The sequence below is a fragment of the Anas platyrhynchos genome, chromosome 1 (assembly GCF_047663525.1).
Source record: "Anas platyrhynchos isolate ZD024472 breed Pekin duck chromosome 1, IASCAAS_PekinDuck_T2T, whole genome shotgun sequence".
In the NCBI taxonomy this organism is placed as follows: Eukaryota; Metazoa; Chordata; class Aves; order Anseriformes; family Anatidae; genus Anas; species Anas platyrhynchos.
In genome coordinates, this window is record NC_092587.1 from 122,840,370 (window position 1) to 122,857,800 (window position 17,431).

General features: G+C 41.7%; 1 protein-coding gene across 1 annotated transcript in view; it reads right to left on the reverse strand.

Moving 5' to 3' along the window:
- Positions 1-16,800, reverse strand: part of MED14 (mediator complex subunit 14) — a 37,448-nt gene extending 20,648 nt beyond the window's left edge. The window contains exons 1-10 of the mRNA XM_027449005.3: positions 16,506-16,800; positions 14,833-14,859; positions 8,186-8,291; positions 7,327-7,500; positions 6,446-6,575; positions 4,248-4,376; positions 3,746-3,853; positions 3,081-3,213; positions 2,403-2,553; positions 99-210 (exon numbers count right to left, since the gene is read on the reverse strand). Coding sequence (XP_027304806.1) covers positions 99-210; positions 2,403-2,553; positions 3,081-3,213; positions 3,746-3,853; positions 4,248-4,376; positions 6,446-6,575; positions 7,327-7,500; positions 8,186-8,291; positions 14,833-14,859; positions 16,506-16,687 — 1,252 coding nt within the window. The 5' untranslated portion in view covers positions 16,688-16,800. The remainder of the gene's footprint in view (positions 1-98; positions 211-2,402; positions 2,554-3,080; positions 3,214-3,745; positions 3,854-4,247; positions 4,377-6,445; positions 6,576-7,326; positions 7,501-8,185; positions 8,292-14,832; positions 14,860-16,505) is intronic.
- Positions 16,801-17,431: the final 631 nt, after the last annotated feature.

The following is a 17,431-nucleotide window of genomic DNA, read 5'->3' on the forward strand; positions in this document are numbered from 1 at the left end:
TCAAATTAATGAAAACAAGAAACAACAAGAAAAAGGAAAAACGTTCCCAGGCATAAAGGGAAATAAACTTGAAATAATGTTCAGTAGAAAACACATACAGTTGTCATTAACATTGTAGCTCTTAAGAATGGCTTTCAGCTCCTGGAGTTTCTGATGAGATCTTGCATGCACACTGTCTATCAGGAGTTTTTCTATTGATAGATGGTCAATCTGTAAAAAAAAAAAAAGAAAACAAAAAAAAACCACGTGAGCAAACAAGTTCAAGTTTGATGCATAAGCTTTATGAACTAGCACACAAGAACAATGTTTAATAAAATGATCATTCTGGAATTAATTTGCTGAGAACTGTGGTGAATCAAATACATTAACCTTAGTATTTGGGTCACTACAAAACACGACAAACATATGATGTTGCCTGTGAAGCATGCAGCGGGAGGGCTTTTGAGAGTAGAAGAAAACGTAAAAGAAAAGTTTTACAAACTATGCTGTTATCACTTCCTGTGCACACCTACTTGTTCTGGATAAAGGCTGGAGTATTCTCCACCTTAGCATTTATAACTAGCCTAAGCTAAGGAAAAATAAACAAAACTCTATTAGAATGTGATTGCCTCTACAAAATCACAGAATCATAGAATAGTTTGGTTGAAAGGACCTTAAAGATCATCTACATGTAGTTCCAACCTCCCTCCCCCAGCCATGATCAGGGACGCCACCCACTAAACCAGGTTGCCCAAGGCCCCATCCAACCTGGCCTTGAACACCTCCAGGGCTGGGGCAGCCACAGCTTCTCTGGGCAACCTCTCCCAGTGCCTCACCACCCTCTGAGTGAAGAATTTCCTCCTCACATCTAATCTAAAACTCCCCTCTTTTAGTTTAGAGCTGTTACTTACTGCTTGTCCTATCCCTACACTCCCTGACAGAATCCCTCCCCAGCTTTCCTGTAGGCCCCCTTTAGGTACTGGAAGGCCACTATAAGGTCTCCCCAGAGTCTTCTCTTCTCCAGGCCGAACGACCTCAGCTCTCTCAGCCTCGTTTCATAGGAGATGTGTTCCAGCTCCAGTCCTCTGATCATTTTTATGGCCCTCCTTCGTGGTCCAAATACATATGTAACTATAGCATGAAATATAACATACTAGTTCTAGTTTTGCTAATAGGGTAACAATAGGGTTAAGATGCAGTGACAGAGTGTGAAAATGAGCTACTGAATCTAGGAATTCTCTACAGGCTTGTTGCACTTCCAGCACTGAAGCTCATGTCACCAGCTTATATTCACTGTAAGTGACTTGTGCAACACAAATTGAAGCATTCGCATTCATATCCATTCGCATTAGTTACATTCTTTACATATTTTGCATAAGCAAAGCCACAGCTTACTACAGACCCTTTCTCTAGTTAACATCATGCTGTTTTGAAAACTGTTCAAGGTGAATTAAACCCAAATTTTATTCTAGCACAGGAGATAAATGAAGAAGAGTTTTATACCAGCACAGAATTACAAAGAATTTCAGTACCTGCCTTCAGGTATACCAGAACAACCTTCACCTAAAAGACAGCTTTCCAAGGCAAGGTCTTAAAATCAAATGTTTATCCATTCACAAGAATATTTCAACTCAGCAGCCAGTCAAGTCCCTGTCTTCACTAACAATTGACTCCAGCTTCTACTGCTACAAGAAATTTTCAGTACGCTGATGTATAATAACCCACTTAGCCATATGTTTGTGCCAGCTTTGTGTATTATCTTAAACAAACAAATGCAACATGCTATCTACATCATTAAACCTAAGATCATTATTCCAACAGTAGAGCAGCAGCATTTACACCACAGCCAATAAAATTTCTAAGCTCTGAGCAAGTAGTTAAAGGGAACCAGCATTAACATTGATAAATCTCAAATTGACAATGACTTCATTAGTGATAACTTAAAACCAAGCCTTGAATAACCCTCGTAACAAGCAACCCACATTAACTCTTTTGTATATTTCCAAACCATAACGTAAGATTTTCTAAACTGAATAGCACTGCTGAGGAGCCAGCTCAAGCCACATGGGGAAGCTGAGTTTCAGTGGAAGGCTACGCAGCATCTCCAAGACAGGAAAGGGAAGAACTGGCTCCTTATGAAGTATTTCACACCAAGCACTAACCGTAACTCAAATTTTGCTGCTGTTCCCTCCCAGCCCCAGAATTTTGTCATCAGAGGTGGTATAAAAGGCACTGGAAAAACTGGTGTAACTCTAAAGAAAATGAAGACCACTAGTTTGTAACAACAATTTAGTCACAACATAACACACTGTGACCTAGAGTAACGTGAGTGTAAATCTTAGTACTGCTAGGAATCAAAGCAGAACAAATGTTTTTAAGTTGCTCATTTATAAAACTAGATGACTATGGCAAAGCAAACTTACCTTCATGGCTCTTTCCATCAGCTTAGAATCACACGCTGGCAGTGGAGGTTCATGAGATATTTGTAAGGGTTTTGAAACATCAGTCTCATCAATCTTAATAGTGACCTTGTGAACAGAAGCAGTCCCCGTTTTCCTGCCAAGCACCTGTTGGCTTAAAATAAAAAGAAAAATTAAAACATGTAATTGGAGTAGCATGAAGTATGCTTTCCAATAGCTAACCCTTGATTCTGAGAGTTCTGCACAAAAATAGTATTACCTAAGCTGAACTGAAAAAACATTTTTGTTTAACCTTTTAATGCAGAGACATTAGTAAACAATACCCACATAAGTCTTAGATGGCTGCAAACTCAACATAGGAATCAGAAGAGCCCTTGGATTTTATATTTTATTTTGTCTAGTGTAAGTCAAGCAATAGCTACAGTGAAAGACTAACAAAGAATTGTCCATTTATTTATATATTCACATAAATATGAGCTGATTTTATGACTGCATCCACTGTTCTCATGTACACCCCTCACTTCTTTGCAAGTACAGCAACACATAGGTACTTAATAACACGAATCTCAGAGTCCCACATCAAGAAGAAAATACAGTTCTGAAAATTCTGGCTCAGGCTTGTAAATGAAAAGGTTCCTATTGTTTCATTTATTGTTAATAGCCCTTTTTAAATCAACTTACTTCCAAACAGAGAGTGAGAGGCACTTTCCTGCATGGTATCGCTCTACTTGCACTAGGTCACCCCAGCGCTCTCGAATCAGCATTAGTGTTTGTGAATGCAAGACTTCCAGCTGAAGCGCTAAGCAGAAGGAGTCTGAGGAACGGAGTTAAGAAAATAGAACACATCCGAAGAATCCGTAAACTACATAAATCCATTTCTGTATGTGACCTAAACCCATTCGTCACAAAAGTCAGACGAGATGCTACCTGAAAACACACTAATTAACTAATCCAGAGATAAACACACACAAACAGAATCCAAGGGTTGTTTTGTTTGTTTTTTATACTACGGAACTACAGTTCTACAGGAAGAATTGTCAGCTCACATATCTTTAATGCAGCACTGTATTCCATCTCCAGAATCAACACATGCAAACAGCTGCTGCTTCACTGACTTACTGCACTGCCTGATGTTTCAAGCACCTTACCTTTGTTAAGTGTGTAAAATATTTTTTTTTAATACACAGGCAAGTGAGAATAACCATCTCCAAGGCCATCACTTTTTACTCTAATTCCAGACATTTCTCCTTAGCTTAATAGGGCATCCATCTTTCTTGACTTCCAGCTACCAGAAAGGGTAAGACTACATCACACAACTTATTCAGAAACAACTTTCAGAAGGATACGCAGACAGCTGTACATGTCCTGAAGTGGCTTTTCATCAGCGAACAGCCGGGACTGGACCAACTGATGGATGAAGTTGATCTGCATGCTGTGAACCAAGGCTCGACCATCTTTCAGGAATTAAAAATAATTCACAAGACATCAGGAAAGCAGGTATTTAAAATAATTAGATTATAAAAAATTAATAAATCATAAAAACCATACAAAGCAATTGCCACACTGGACTTTCTAACAAAGTAACACAATCCTTGGTTTACTCTGTAAATTTTACTCAGTCTACTGTAATGTCACAGACTACTACTGGTAAGGTATCAAAAGCATACAGAGTATGGTGAAAACCAGACATCTATATGCTGCTTCATTATCTCAAGTTGTGATACGCAAGACAGCGTATAAACAAGATCTGCTGTACCAGACAGAAACACCACGTTTACATTGAAGTGTAAATATTTTTATTATTATTATTATTATTATTATTATTATTATTATTATTATTATTATTACCGCCGGTTTCCTTGTCTTCGACCAAAATTTCCAGCTTGAGAAGGCGCCAGGGGATGTCAGGGTCATCACCCATCACAGTCAAGGTGGCCTCAAACTCCCCCTCAACTCGGAATTTCACACGGCCATTAGCTAAGGAAGAAGAAAACGTTTTATTTTCCTCAGTCTTACAAGATGCCTTATACAGTGGGCAGACAGTGATAAGACAAGGGGTAATGGTTTTAAACTAAAAGAGGGGAAATTTAGATTAGATGTTAAGGAGGGAATCCTTTACTCAGAGGCTGGTACCGGCACAGGCTGCCCAGAGAAGCTGTGGCTGCCCCATCCCTGGAGGTGCTCAAGGCCAGGCTGGATGGGGCTTTGGGCAGCCTGAGCTGGGGGGAGGTGTCCCTGCCCATGGCAGGGGGGATGGAACTGGATGTTCTTTCAGATCCCTTCCAACCCAAACTATTCTGTGATAATATCAGTGTAGTAGCTCCTGGCACTCACATGGATTACTTCCCTGTAATCTTTGCTCTGCTGCGTATGTTTCTGTTCCACTCTGAAGACGTGACAGCTGCTTATATAACAGGACCAGCACCAATAAGCAGCGTGGACAGAAGTCCCCAACTGTCTTGCACAGCAGTACTTCAGTCAGGATAATTTAGCCTTTGTGCTACTTTAACACAGAGTAACATTGAGTTGACTGCTAGCATGTCAAGTTACATAAACAAAATGTCTACCTTAATTTTCCAATTCTTTGCTATCTCAATAACTAGTACTTGAAGCAATATTCAAAAGAGGTTCACGAAGAAAAAGTCCAGGCTAGCATTGAAAACACGTTATATCACTGCAAACCATTTACTTAACATTAAAATATTTTAACTTCATTTTTATGTAGGGAAGATACACTTTTGCACAATTTATATATATGCACACAAGCAAAGATTAGGTACACTATTTATGCAATTGACACGTATGTCCTTACATTTTTGTAAACACTGCTATCAGTTTCAAGAGCTGGGAACAAAGATGGCCAAAATTATGTAAGTAAGGTCATAAAGAGAATGAGTAGCAAAGCAGACAATTTGGTGCAAATCATTAATATAAACTGTGGGTCAATCTTTTCAATCACCTAACAAAACATGTCATACATACACCTTTACAATTCTTGAAATTTAGAAAAAATCCTACTGAAATTTTAACCATTGAAACTCAAAGTTGCATATTCTGAAGCATGCCAGACATACTCTTAAAACAAAGTCCAAACCAGAAACTACTAATCATTGAAATGTTAACTAAACAATCTGAAGACTCAGATGTGTATTTACAATACATTTACACTATAGTTAGACCAAAAAAAAAAGACTAATATTGGTATTGCAAGTTTACATAGGAATCAGTGAAAACTATTACTATGATTTTTCAGAAACAGTCTAGATCTGTGGGGTATGAGTTATATGTGGCTAATATTGTGTTAGTGAAGAGTATGGCCTAAGTCTATCCCAGACCCATTTTCTGTCTGTGATTCTGCAATAATCTATTTATCTATTTTATAGCCACCCTGCCTGTTTAAAAAAAAGACAAAACGTCATCATAATGTCTACCACTACTTAGGCTAAATGAAAACAGATCTCAAAACAAATCTCTGTTAATTAAGAGATCTGGAGCTGCAATGAGCCACAGAACAAAATGCGTGCAGAAATACGAACAGATTTCATGCGTGAAGATGAATATCAAAACAGACTAAAAAAAGCAACATTTGAGTAACTTGCTTAAGCTAAAATTCCAAGTTACTACAAGAAACACCTAACAGTATAATTATATTGCATTTTTAAAGTAACTTAAGGCAAAGCAGTCACACTGTTAGGTTTAACGTGGACCAGGAAATGAGCATCTCTATTTGTTACAGTATTGTCTTAGAAAGGGGGAGAACCTTTCATAATACACTTGTTGAAAGAGCAAGGCAGTGTCTACAACCTTTTGCTACCACCTGCAAAAGGTTTCTGTTTGAAAGTAAATATTTCAGCAAGATTCTGAGTGTCCTCATTTCTCAATACGGGAAAAGACATAATTTGACATGCCGAGACAGAATCCCAGTTTTATAGATCAAAGATGCCTGATGACTGCCTAACAATCTCACTTCAGTTTTTAGCCTTTTTTTTTTTTAAAAAAAAAAAAAAAAAAAAAAAACAACTTCAAGAAGTAATTGCTGTTCTTACCAACTGTAAGATTTGCCAACTGGGGAGGGAGATCTGTAGTCACTAGTCGATGTCGAAGAATCTGGTTTAGCTGATGAAGGGTGGTTTGCTTTTCACTCTTTGTAATTGGGTCAGGAGGGATAATTTTATCCTGTTAAAATAAACACGAAATAATCTACACATCTCAAACACATTTAATACATTACCAGAAGCAATGACAGAAACTTATCAGGAGTCTGAAAATATTAATACTACAGGCTAATACAGATGAGGAAAGCTGTTTCCAACCCCACCCCCCCAATTATTTACATTTTACCTGAGGCTGATATCACGGAATAAAACTGCTCAACTTGGATCAGTCAAAACAATTCTTGGCCTTACAACAGGCTAAACTCATTGTTAAATACTAACATTTGAAAGCTATTCCTTATCTGAAGCTGTAGGTCTAAGTCACAGATACTGTTGTTTATATTTCTTCACAAATCTTCTTATTTTGCATTTCATCAGTAAGAAAAGGCAGCAGCATTAAAGAGATCAGTGATTAGTTCAGTACATTTCCAAATATAATATGCTATAGCCAAAACAGAGAACATCAGATGCCACTAATTTTTACACCGCATTTTTCTGGGATGGTGTCTTAGCATGTACAAATTGATAAAGAATGCAAAGAAAAGTTGTTACTATACTCACCCTAGAGCAGAACCAGTTTAAACTGAAAGAATGTTTTATTGGGAAAGGAAACCTTTTTCAAATAGGAAGTGCTCTGTCAGAAACTGACACTATAGAGACTTTATGCCTGTATTAAACTAAACTTCCATTTGCACATATCAGAAAATTAGGTTAATTAGCATGCATTTGACTGGGATCCCTCTCACCCCAAAACATACTGTAGCGTTATTTACCCTAATGCAGGTAGGCAGACGTGGGTATGATCCAGTTGTCAGAACATCAATTGCATATGGGATAGCAAAACTAGGTAGACGAGCATGAACCAACGCATCTCTAGCTAGAGATGCCAGACGATCAGCAGTGTCCACAAACAGAATGGCTTGCTGATCTAAAAAACTTGATATCATCTGTAGAAGACAAGGGGAAGGAAAAAGAATGTCAAAAAAAAATAATCACAAGTCAATGGCTGTTTACATTCAGCTCATCTAGAGCACATAGGACTGAGATGATTCTATCCCTGTCTGTTACTTCCTTTCCACTCAAGTAATCACATGTGTAAAACAAAGAACAAATGCTCCGGCCATTTCTTACATTCAGATGCTGAGGACACTTTAAATCTGCATGCCATTTCTGATGCTGTGGAGGATCTGTGAAGCCTCACAGCTCTTTATCTGATGATTCCTACCGGAATGCTACCAAACTTGTTTGTCATCACTCCAGGCTTGGTGTTTGGTTTGCAACATTCTGGGCTGTACTCATATTTAGCCAAGAACAGGATGAAAATGATAAGAACTAACACACTGAGATCGCCACCCTCCCCAGCCTATCGCCTAACCCCCGAGCACTCCTAGAAACTCCGTGCAGACATGTCTTTTTCATTTGCTACCACTGAGTTTTTGGGAACATGACCTGTTACGAGACAGTATTATACATTTTTCTAATAGGAGGAAACTGGTTGTCACTTAGTATACCTTTGCCTGTGAAATACAAGTTTGGGTTTGTTTTAAACTTCCATAGCAAGGAAAAGTTAGGGTGTACCAAAATCCCATAGCACTAAAAATTATTCCATACCAACCTCTGTTACTAACTTACCGCACACTTTTCCACCTTTCCAGCATTATTAGCCCATTTGACTAAGGCTAACAGACGAACAAACAGTTGACGAGTGCGGCTTGCAAACTGTACTATCTCTATTTTTCTGCAAAAACAAGAAACAAACAGACATTAAACCAGCATTCAGATAAATAGTAAAGCTGCAATTCAACTCTTTACCAGTAAAAAAAAAAAAAAAAAAAAAAAAAAAAAAGCTGCAATGATAAAATGATAACTTCTAATGGTGTTAACGTAGGCGTCACTAATAGATTGCATGTTTGAACAGAGTATGTGCTTAAAACAGTGAGCTATTTTTTTTTTCCATAAATGCTAACAACATGCAGAGATTGTAACCAACCAAGACTGGCTGGGGAAACAAAAAAGCATACTCATGTGAATTAATTACTAATTTGAAGAGAAACAATTCCCTAGTGAACTCAACTACATTATCTGTTATACCTTTTATGATTAAGTTTAAAGTAACAAGAGAAAGCAGACAAGAACATTCCTCACCACAACAGGTATTGGCCTCTACCAAACAGAACTTACATCTCTCCGTCTGATCCTAACCTGTAAAATACATACTCATAACACAGATAGAATCTGCTCCTGCCAAGTGTTGGTGTAACGAGGTAAACCCTTTTGTGTCCTACATAAAGCACAATCTGATTGTAGCAGATGACTGTTTAGGCCAGAAGTACCACTAATACCATCTGGTTCAGCCTCCTGCATTACTTACTATAAGCCTCATCCAAAAACTTGGGCATCAAGTCAGTAACTTCTCTTCATTCCAGAGCACGTATTTCAGAATGCCATCCAGCCCGATATTAAATTTTCATATGATAGACAAGCTGCTATGTAAGTATCACTCTAATACTACAGTAACTACAGTAATCAAAGCAAGATGTTACAAATTTTAAAAGGTTAACAAAAACATAATGGTATTTGGAAGATGCCTACAGTGAGATTTCATGTCAGAAATCTCCCCAAAAGATCCACCGCAGAGGATGCTAAAATCTAGAAGTAGTTACGTCAACCAAACATTTGTGGTGAAAAAGGCATGATAGCAAGAAAAATTCAAACTGATGTTCTGTGGCTGGAAATCAAAGGGTATCCAAAAAAATAAAGAATAGAAAAAAGTGCAGCAATTTAATAACTTTTTTTTTTTTTAAGTACAGTATCCCAGTAACTGTTTCATTAATACCACTATTTGAAATTACATAAAGCTTGTTATTTCTATTTGAGACAATCCTATTCCCATAATCATGGCTATCACCCCTTAATCACAACTGCACTCGGGAACAACATCCATCTACACCTCTACCAAGAACCCAAAGAGTTTTTCCAATATTGCCGTGTTCTTTCATCCTTCATTACAGATACAGAACCTTATGCTGGGCTGCACAAAAAAAATCGTTCAAGGAAGATGAAACTTCAGGAAAGAATACATTTACAAGTCCTATAAATGCAAAGCAGAGCACATTAAAAAGCTTTTTAGTGACCATGTTTAAGAAACCCTTCAAAATAATTCATCTTTAATATAACCAAAAATCACAAATGCTTTGTTTCTAACAAAGCCTGTTGCAAGGAGCAGAGAGCCAAGCAGGTTTGGCAGAGGCCAGCTTGACTGCACAGGGAACCCCTGACCAAACTTAATGCAAATGGGAAACACAAAGAAGGTGGGAGAGGGCAATACACAAGAACTGTTCAAGCATACAAGTGTAGGAAAATCAGAACTCAGAAGCAAAACTAACTGCAGATGAAAGGCAACAAGGACTTCTAAAGGCACATCAGCAGCAAAAGACTAAGGAAACAAAAATCCAGTGCTCAGCAGAGCAAGATGCAACTGACATGGAAAAAGCCATGGTACTGAGTACATTCTTTGCCTTGTTCTTTACTGCTGAGTTCTGATCTCAGGTATTTCACATCCTTCATCCTAGTGGCATAGTATGGGGGTGTCCTGGTTTCAGCTAGGATAGAGTTAATTTCCCTCCTAGGAGCTGGTAGGGTGCTATGTCTTGGATTAGGATGGGAAGAGTGCTGGTAACACGCTGATGTTTGAATTGTTGCAGAGCAGTGCTTACACCAAGCCAAGGACTTTCCAGCTCCTCACTCTGTCCTGCCAGCGGGCAGGCTGGGGGTGCAGCAGGAGCTGGGAGGGGACAGCATTAGCTAGTAGGAGAATACCAAGTCAAGGACCACTTAAGCAAGCCTAAAATACTAAAGTCCATCGGAGCAGGTCTTCATGACTGGAAAAAGGCAGACACCATGACAACCTTCAAGAAGAAGGTTTCAGGGACCCACGTGGCAGTCAGCCTAAGCTCAGTTAACAAGAAATATTATGTAGAAAATCTTTCCAGAAGCTACTTCCAGGTAAGCAGCAAACATGAAAGCGGTTTGGGAGCTGTCAGCGCAGATCTGCCAAGGATAAACCCTGAACAACACAAGGGTCTTCCACAGGACAGCCAGCTCCACGATCAAGGGGAGAACAGAAAATGTATTTACACTGAATTTTCCACAGCTTGTGACAAAACTGCCCATTAGTATCCTTACAGTCAAGTTGGTAACATACGAATATGTAAGTGCCAGACATAAAAGGCTGACTGGCTGCCAGTTGGATTTCCTCAACAGTGGTTACTACTCATGTTTCTTAAGGGTCAACACTAGGGCCAATACTATTTAACGCTTCTATCAACAACCTGTATGATGTGAAGGAATGCAACCTTTGAAAACTTCTGGGTCATGTCAAACTGGACAGAGCAAACAAAGGGAGCTCAGCTGGACAGAGGAACTGGTTGACATGAATCTGAACTTGGTTCACTTGGCAAGGGTTTGGTAGCAAGGGGGTTGCAGGGGCAGCTTCTGTAAGCATAGCCCAGCATAGTCGCACATCAGATCATAGCCAGCTCCAGCTGGCTCCAAAAGGGACCGACTGCTGGCCAGAACTGAGCCAGGGAGCAACACTGGGTGGGCCTCTGGGAGAGCAGAGTTAGGGAAAGGAAAAAACACCATGCAACAGCAGCTGGGGGAGAGGGGTGAGAACTTGTGAGGGAAGCAGCCCTGCAGCTCCCCAGGTGAGTGCAGCAGGAGGGCAGGAGGTGCTCCAGGCAGGAGGCAGCAGTTCCCCTGCGGGCTGTGCAGGGAGAGGCCCCTGGTGGAGCAGGCTGTCCCCCTGCAGCCCATGGGTCCCACATGGAGCAGATCTCCACGCTGCAGCCCCCCCATGGGTGGAGGAGCCCCCGGTGGAGCAGGTGGATGTGGCCTGGAGGAGGCTGCGGCCCATGGAGAGCCCCCGCAGGAGCAGGGGGCCTGGGGGGAGCTGCCACCCACCCGTGGGGAACCCGTGCTGGAGCAGTTTGCTCCTGGGGGATGGACCCCGTGGGATGGAGCCGTGTGGGAGCAGTGCTTGGAGAGCTGCTGCCTGTGGGCAGCCCCGGAAGGCATCCCGTGGGAGGGACCCCACGGGGAGCAGGGGCAGGGAGGGACCCTGAGGGAGCAGCAGAGATGAAGCGTCAGGGACTGACCGCAGCCCTAAGGAGGGCACAGGTGGGGTTGATGGAGGGAAGGTGTCTTTATTTTACTTTTCTTACCACTCTAGTCTGGTAGTGGTAGGCAACAAATTACATTAATCTCCCTGTGTTGAGTCTGTTTTGCCTGTGACAGTAATTGGTGAGTGATCTCCCCGTCCTTATCTCAACCCTTGAGCCCTTTCCATTGTATATTCTCCCTTTTTTCATTTAAAGAGGGTGAGGTGAGAGCACTACTGTGGAAGTCAGCTGCCCAGCAGGGTAAAAGCACCACAGAACCTCATGAAGCAAAGACATGCAAAGTCCTGAATGTGTAACCAAATAAAATCATGTAACAGCAGAGGCTGCAGACAATGCAGCAGCTGAGCAGTTATGCAGAAATGGACCTGAGGGTCCAGGTGGACAGGTGAACAGGCATCAGCAACATGCCCTTGCAACAACAGCAGGCTGTATTACCACAAACCCAGCCTAGCTCAGGGAAAGTGATTATTTGCCTTGAGTCAGCAATTGTCAGACTGCACCTGAAGCATTACACCCAGTTTTAACTCCCTAGCCTAGAATGATTATCACCATACAGAGGTAAGTTAGGGGCTAGAACACAGGAGATACAAAGAGCAGCTGGGGAAACTTTCTTTGCTTTTGCTTCAGAGGTTATGGTGAGATACTCCTGCTGTCTTCAAATATCTAAAGGGGTGTTCTGGCGAAGATGGACATAAATTCTTCTCAAAAGTGCAAAAGGATAAGGAAAGACAGACACAAGCTCCAACATGGAAGCACTAGTTAGATATTAGGAAAGTAAAACAAAAAACACACAATGAGTTAGTCAAAGACTGAAGCAGGTTGCCCAGAAAGATGGTAGGAATTCTATCCTTGAAGATACTTAGAACTCAACTGGACATGACCCTGAGCAAATTGAACCAACTTTGAAACTGTCTTTTACTTCAGGCAGAGATTTGGGCCAGGTATCTCCGAAGCACGTTGCAAACCAAAATTACGTATGCCTATGAAATGAGTGAAAAAGCAGCTATTTTGTCATTATTAAGGAATGAAAAACAAACATTTTATAAAAGATAGGCAATTGTACTGCTGTTGAAGTTATGAATAACCCATTTTTACAACAGCTCTGAACTCTGTTCTCCTTAAAATCTTCTCATGTAGATGATAGCCTTTCCTGCAAATTTGAGAAAGTAACAGACTGGTTCGCTAACTACTGCAAAAGAAGAGGGAAAATTCTTGGTTTTAGGAAGTGTTTATGTAGTTGTTGGAAGAATAATAACAGGAATTGTTTGTTGGGAAACACAGGTATAAGGTTCTACCTTCCATTTGCCAACAAAAGAAGACAGGGCCTTGCAAAGGCATTGTAATCCGGGTTCCAGTTAAAAAATCTTATACAGGCATTACTGTATTTAGAAAAACAAATTTCATGTACATCACACTGTTGGAGGATAAAGGAAAAGAAGATAAAGAATACTGAGCAAAACAGTTCCCATTACCAAGAAGAAAGTCCCTGGATTTTCCCTAGAATTCAACACTATTTTACACCACATTATGGTTTTTAATCCAATTACTTTCTTGACAGGTAAAGATTTCAAGGGTGATTTATTCCTATCAGTGATAATTATGCTAATAAACAATGTTTTGCAAAGAAAAGCCAATATTATATTAAGATTCATAACTTTCTATCAATTTTTCTTTTCACAGCTTCTCTTAGCTTGGCACCATAGTAAAGAATTTAGATTTTATGTGAACTTTATTAGAGGGTAACAGCATCACATATTCATCAAAGTACGTATGCCATGTCACTAGGCTAGTTTCAAGAAGCAGTGCTTAAAGCACAGCCACTGCTGCCATTGCAGCTCTCAAAGTTAGGAAAAAATAGAATAATTTGGATAGTTAAACTATTCCCCTTAAGAGATGTACTTCAGAGCTGGAAAGCCATTTCATCAAGAAGAGCTAAGTAAGTCAAAGTTAACATGGATGCAAACATTTAGTTTCAAGATGCTTTCAACTGCAGAATGTTCTTTGTAACTATTCAGGACAGTCCTAATAGGATACAGGCAAACGAAAATAAGCCACATGTGTTACTTCAATCCTGTGTGTCCCACACAGCAGGGAAGCCCCCATATGAGTAAGAGGGAGCTCTGGACCCAAGCTGAATGTCCTAGCTTCAGTAAATATAGTGAAATTTTCAAATACAAATAGATTTTTTTTTCTTTATAAAATATTATGTATAAGAAAAGAAAAAGGAGGTGCAAGGAATCATCCCAGGTTACGACTTTCTGAAAATGGGATCAATTTCACAACAGGTTATGAGAGTTTTGAGGTAATTGAATTAATGCTCATCCTGTTACACAGAATTCTTTACTGGCATTCTTAAGAATATCATCGCTGTTATGTGTCTCCAAAGAAAATTAGGTCGATAAGAGTGTTAATACAAATAATAAAGGAAATTAAGTTTATTTAAAAGAATAAATAATGAAATCTCATAAAATTTATTCAGAGAGACAAAAATCAAGCTCTTTAATCTTTGTGGAAAGGGACGGCAGACATTTAAAAAAAGGAAAGCCTGTTCTGGTCTCTTACACTTGCTCTCTAATAATCTTAATAATGCAAAACCACACAGAACAGGTAAAGAACACGGCTCTCTTAAATGATATCCTTACGATAAGGAAGACAGGTAACACAGAAAAAGGCAAAAAAGTTTTTACCTTGTTTCCATTGTTGAACTGCTACTTCTGATCAAAATGTTTCTTTATCACACTAGCTAGAACCTATTTAGGTTCTGCAGATCCCTTTCACATTAGATTTACTGTCTCTTCACTGCCTTTAAGAGAGAAATGCCCTTAACAGATTTCACCTATTATAACAACAACAGTACGTTACTGAACTGTGCAAAAGAAGAGCCCCAAAACCACCCTCCCCTACAGAAAAAAAAGTTAGTATTGTCATTGATGCTGAGGAAAATCTTGAAGCTATGTGGTGACAGCAAGACAATGAAGGCTTATTTTCTTGTATAAAATATAAAATTAGGAGAAAAACAGTCTATTGAAACAATTCTTAACATCCTAAACAAAGCTGTATATTTTAATAGGCATTACAGACTGTCTTATCATAACTCACCTTTCCATATCAGTCTTTCTTGGTAATCTGCATTAAAAAAAGGGAAAAAAAAAAAAAGCATATTACATATTGTTCCATTCCATGTCATACCACTATGAGAAATCGTTAGTAACCTTCAACTAAGCGCATGAAGAACTTACACATACCTACAAAGAGCATTTCAAAGTTTCTACAGTTGCAAATGTTTCCTAAATACAATGAAATTGCACATTTGACATCTCTAGAAAATGGTCTAGTTTAGGCAGTAGGGGGTGGGGAGCAGGGAGAATCAGGTGTGTGCTGATACCTGATGGGACCCTGCACCAGTTAAGCTGGAACTGACCAAATGAATTTAAAAGCTTGAAGAACATTAAAATCCGAAGGTTTCTGCTAAACCAGGAGAGCCACACGTACAGTACCACTACCTGCGCTTCGCAATTTATGATTCTTAGTAAGCATCCGTGACGAGCGTTAATTAATTCATAGTAGCAATCCTAGATCATCTACAGCAGGTGTTAAATTTGGCTGTTTACTGACTCGCCTGAAGTGAGTTTCTCTTTCAGCAGTCTAGACGGGAAGAAGCGCCATACTGCGGAGCTTTCTAAGCTATCTGTATGACAGATACTGATGCAGAAAGAAGACTGTCACCCTGTAAATCAGTGTTCAAGAGGCGTTACAGGCACCTCATTTCACGTAGTTTTCATTCCAGGACTAGGCTGATGCTGGTAAAGGAGCAAGAACTCATTTTGTTGGAAGGAAGAATACTTCCCAGACAAGCTCTTTATTAGCCAAATCCACACTTTACAGGGAAATACAGCAGAAAATTCTAGCTCATTCCACTTTTGGAGGAGACATCGCATAGCTTATAAACTACCTGGTGAATCAAAGTGCTGAAAGCAGTCTCCATGTGTTTTTCAAGCTAATTTACTTTGTACCTTAATTACACTCAAGTCAAAAGAACCAGTTCCACACCATCAAACAAGCACAGAAGACATCAGAGGCACACGCTCCTACAAGAACGTGCACAGAATCAATTGCTGCCTGCAGATACCGCAAGCATACAGGAAAGATACTGAGTAAATTCTGGAAGCTTTGCATAGCAAACTAAAAGTCCTTGTCCTTTCTAGAGTTTGGACAGTCTTAACCCCAAGTTTGCACGCTCGCCAGGTACTGTGTTGTATAAGAGGTATATGTGTTTTTGTCTCTATTTTGTTCTGTGTGTCACATCTTAAAACATACACAAACCTCACAGGAATCTCTAAAGTTCAGCAGGCTAAAAGAGAAAGAGGCTCGCTCGCTATCAGAACGCTTTCAGGGAAGTTTCCCTTGGCCCAAAAACATTCCTTTGTTTTGCCACTTCAAACGCAACAACGTTAGCAGAACAGACAGCCAAGCAAACATAAATATTTTCTTTTCCTCCCAAACAGCCAAATGGTGTTTTTAAGGAGTGCTTGAGCAACTCCAAGAGCTGCAGCACCCGAAAACGGATTAATTAATGCCTTAGTTAACGCCTTAGCTGCGTGCATTTCGTGCAGTTGGACATCAGCAGCAACCCCACAGCTGGGCTTTCTGGGGCTGTCCCGGTGCGAGGCAGCGCCCCACGAACCGGGCACCTCCGGGGGTGGCCGAGGAGCCCCGGAGCCCCCCGGGGCCGGGCCACAACAAGGCGGGGAGGGAGGGGAGGGGTCACTCACAGGTCTGCCAGCACGGTGAGCTCGGCGTAGGTGCGGTGCAGCAGGAAGTCGATGAGGGTGCTGAGGCGGTAGCCGGGGCTGGCGGCGGCTGTCACGGCGCCGGGGGCCGGCGGGGCCGGTGCTGAGGCGGGGCCCCCGCCGGCCGGCACCAGCTGGTTGCTCTCCAGCTGCACCGGCGCCATGGCGGCGGCGGTGGCGGCAGCAGCGCCTCAAGCCCGGGCAGGAGCGATCTCGGCAGCCCGGGGAGCGAGGAACCGGGGAGAGCCGGGGGGTGGCGGAGGCGGGAGGGGGGAAGCGGAGCGGGGCGGGCGGCGCTCAGGGCCCGCCGGGCGCAGGGGCCGCCGCCATCTTGGCGGCACGGAACCGGAAGCGAGGGGCCGGGGCGGACCGGAAAGAGAACTGCGGCGGCACGGCCGGCGGCGGCGGCGGCGACTCCGCGGGGGGGGGGGCGTGGCCTCGCACAAGGGGGCGGGGCCTCAGGGAGGGGGCGGGGCCTGAGGGGGGAGGGTGCTCGCGGCCGTTGGCGGTGGCCGTTGAGGGGAGCTCGCGCCGAGCCGTTGGGGCGGGGCCGCCTGAGGGGGAAATGGCGCCGCGCAGAGCCCCTGTGGAGGCTGTGTGGGGAGAGGGGCAGCCGGGCTGCTACGGGTGTCCGTGCGCAGCGGGGGGAAGCCTTTCTGAGGCGCCTCGGGGTGTTTTTGGCTTCTCCAGCAACTGTTTGTTGTTTTTTTTTTTTGTATAAAGAAATATATAAAAAGTATATAAAGGATAAAGAAATGACGTGGGGGTGAGGAGGGGAGCGGTGTAAATCCCTGGGAGGTGTTCGTTAACGGCTCGCTCGAGTGTTAAACCGTAAATTCGTGCCGGGTGACTACAAAGAGTTCCCCAAAGTAGACGTAATATAGGCTATAAATAACCCAAACCTGCAA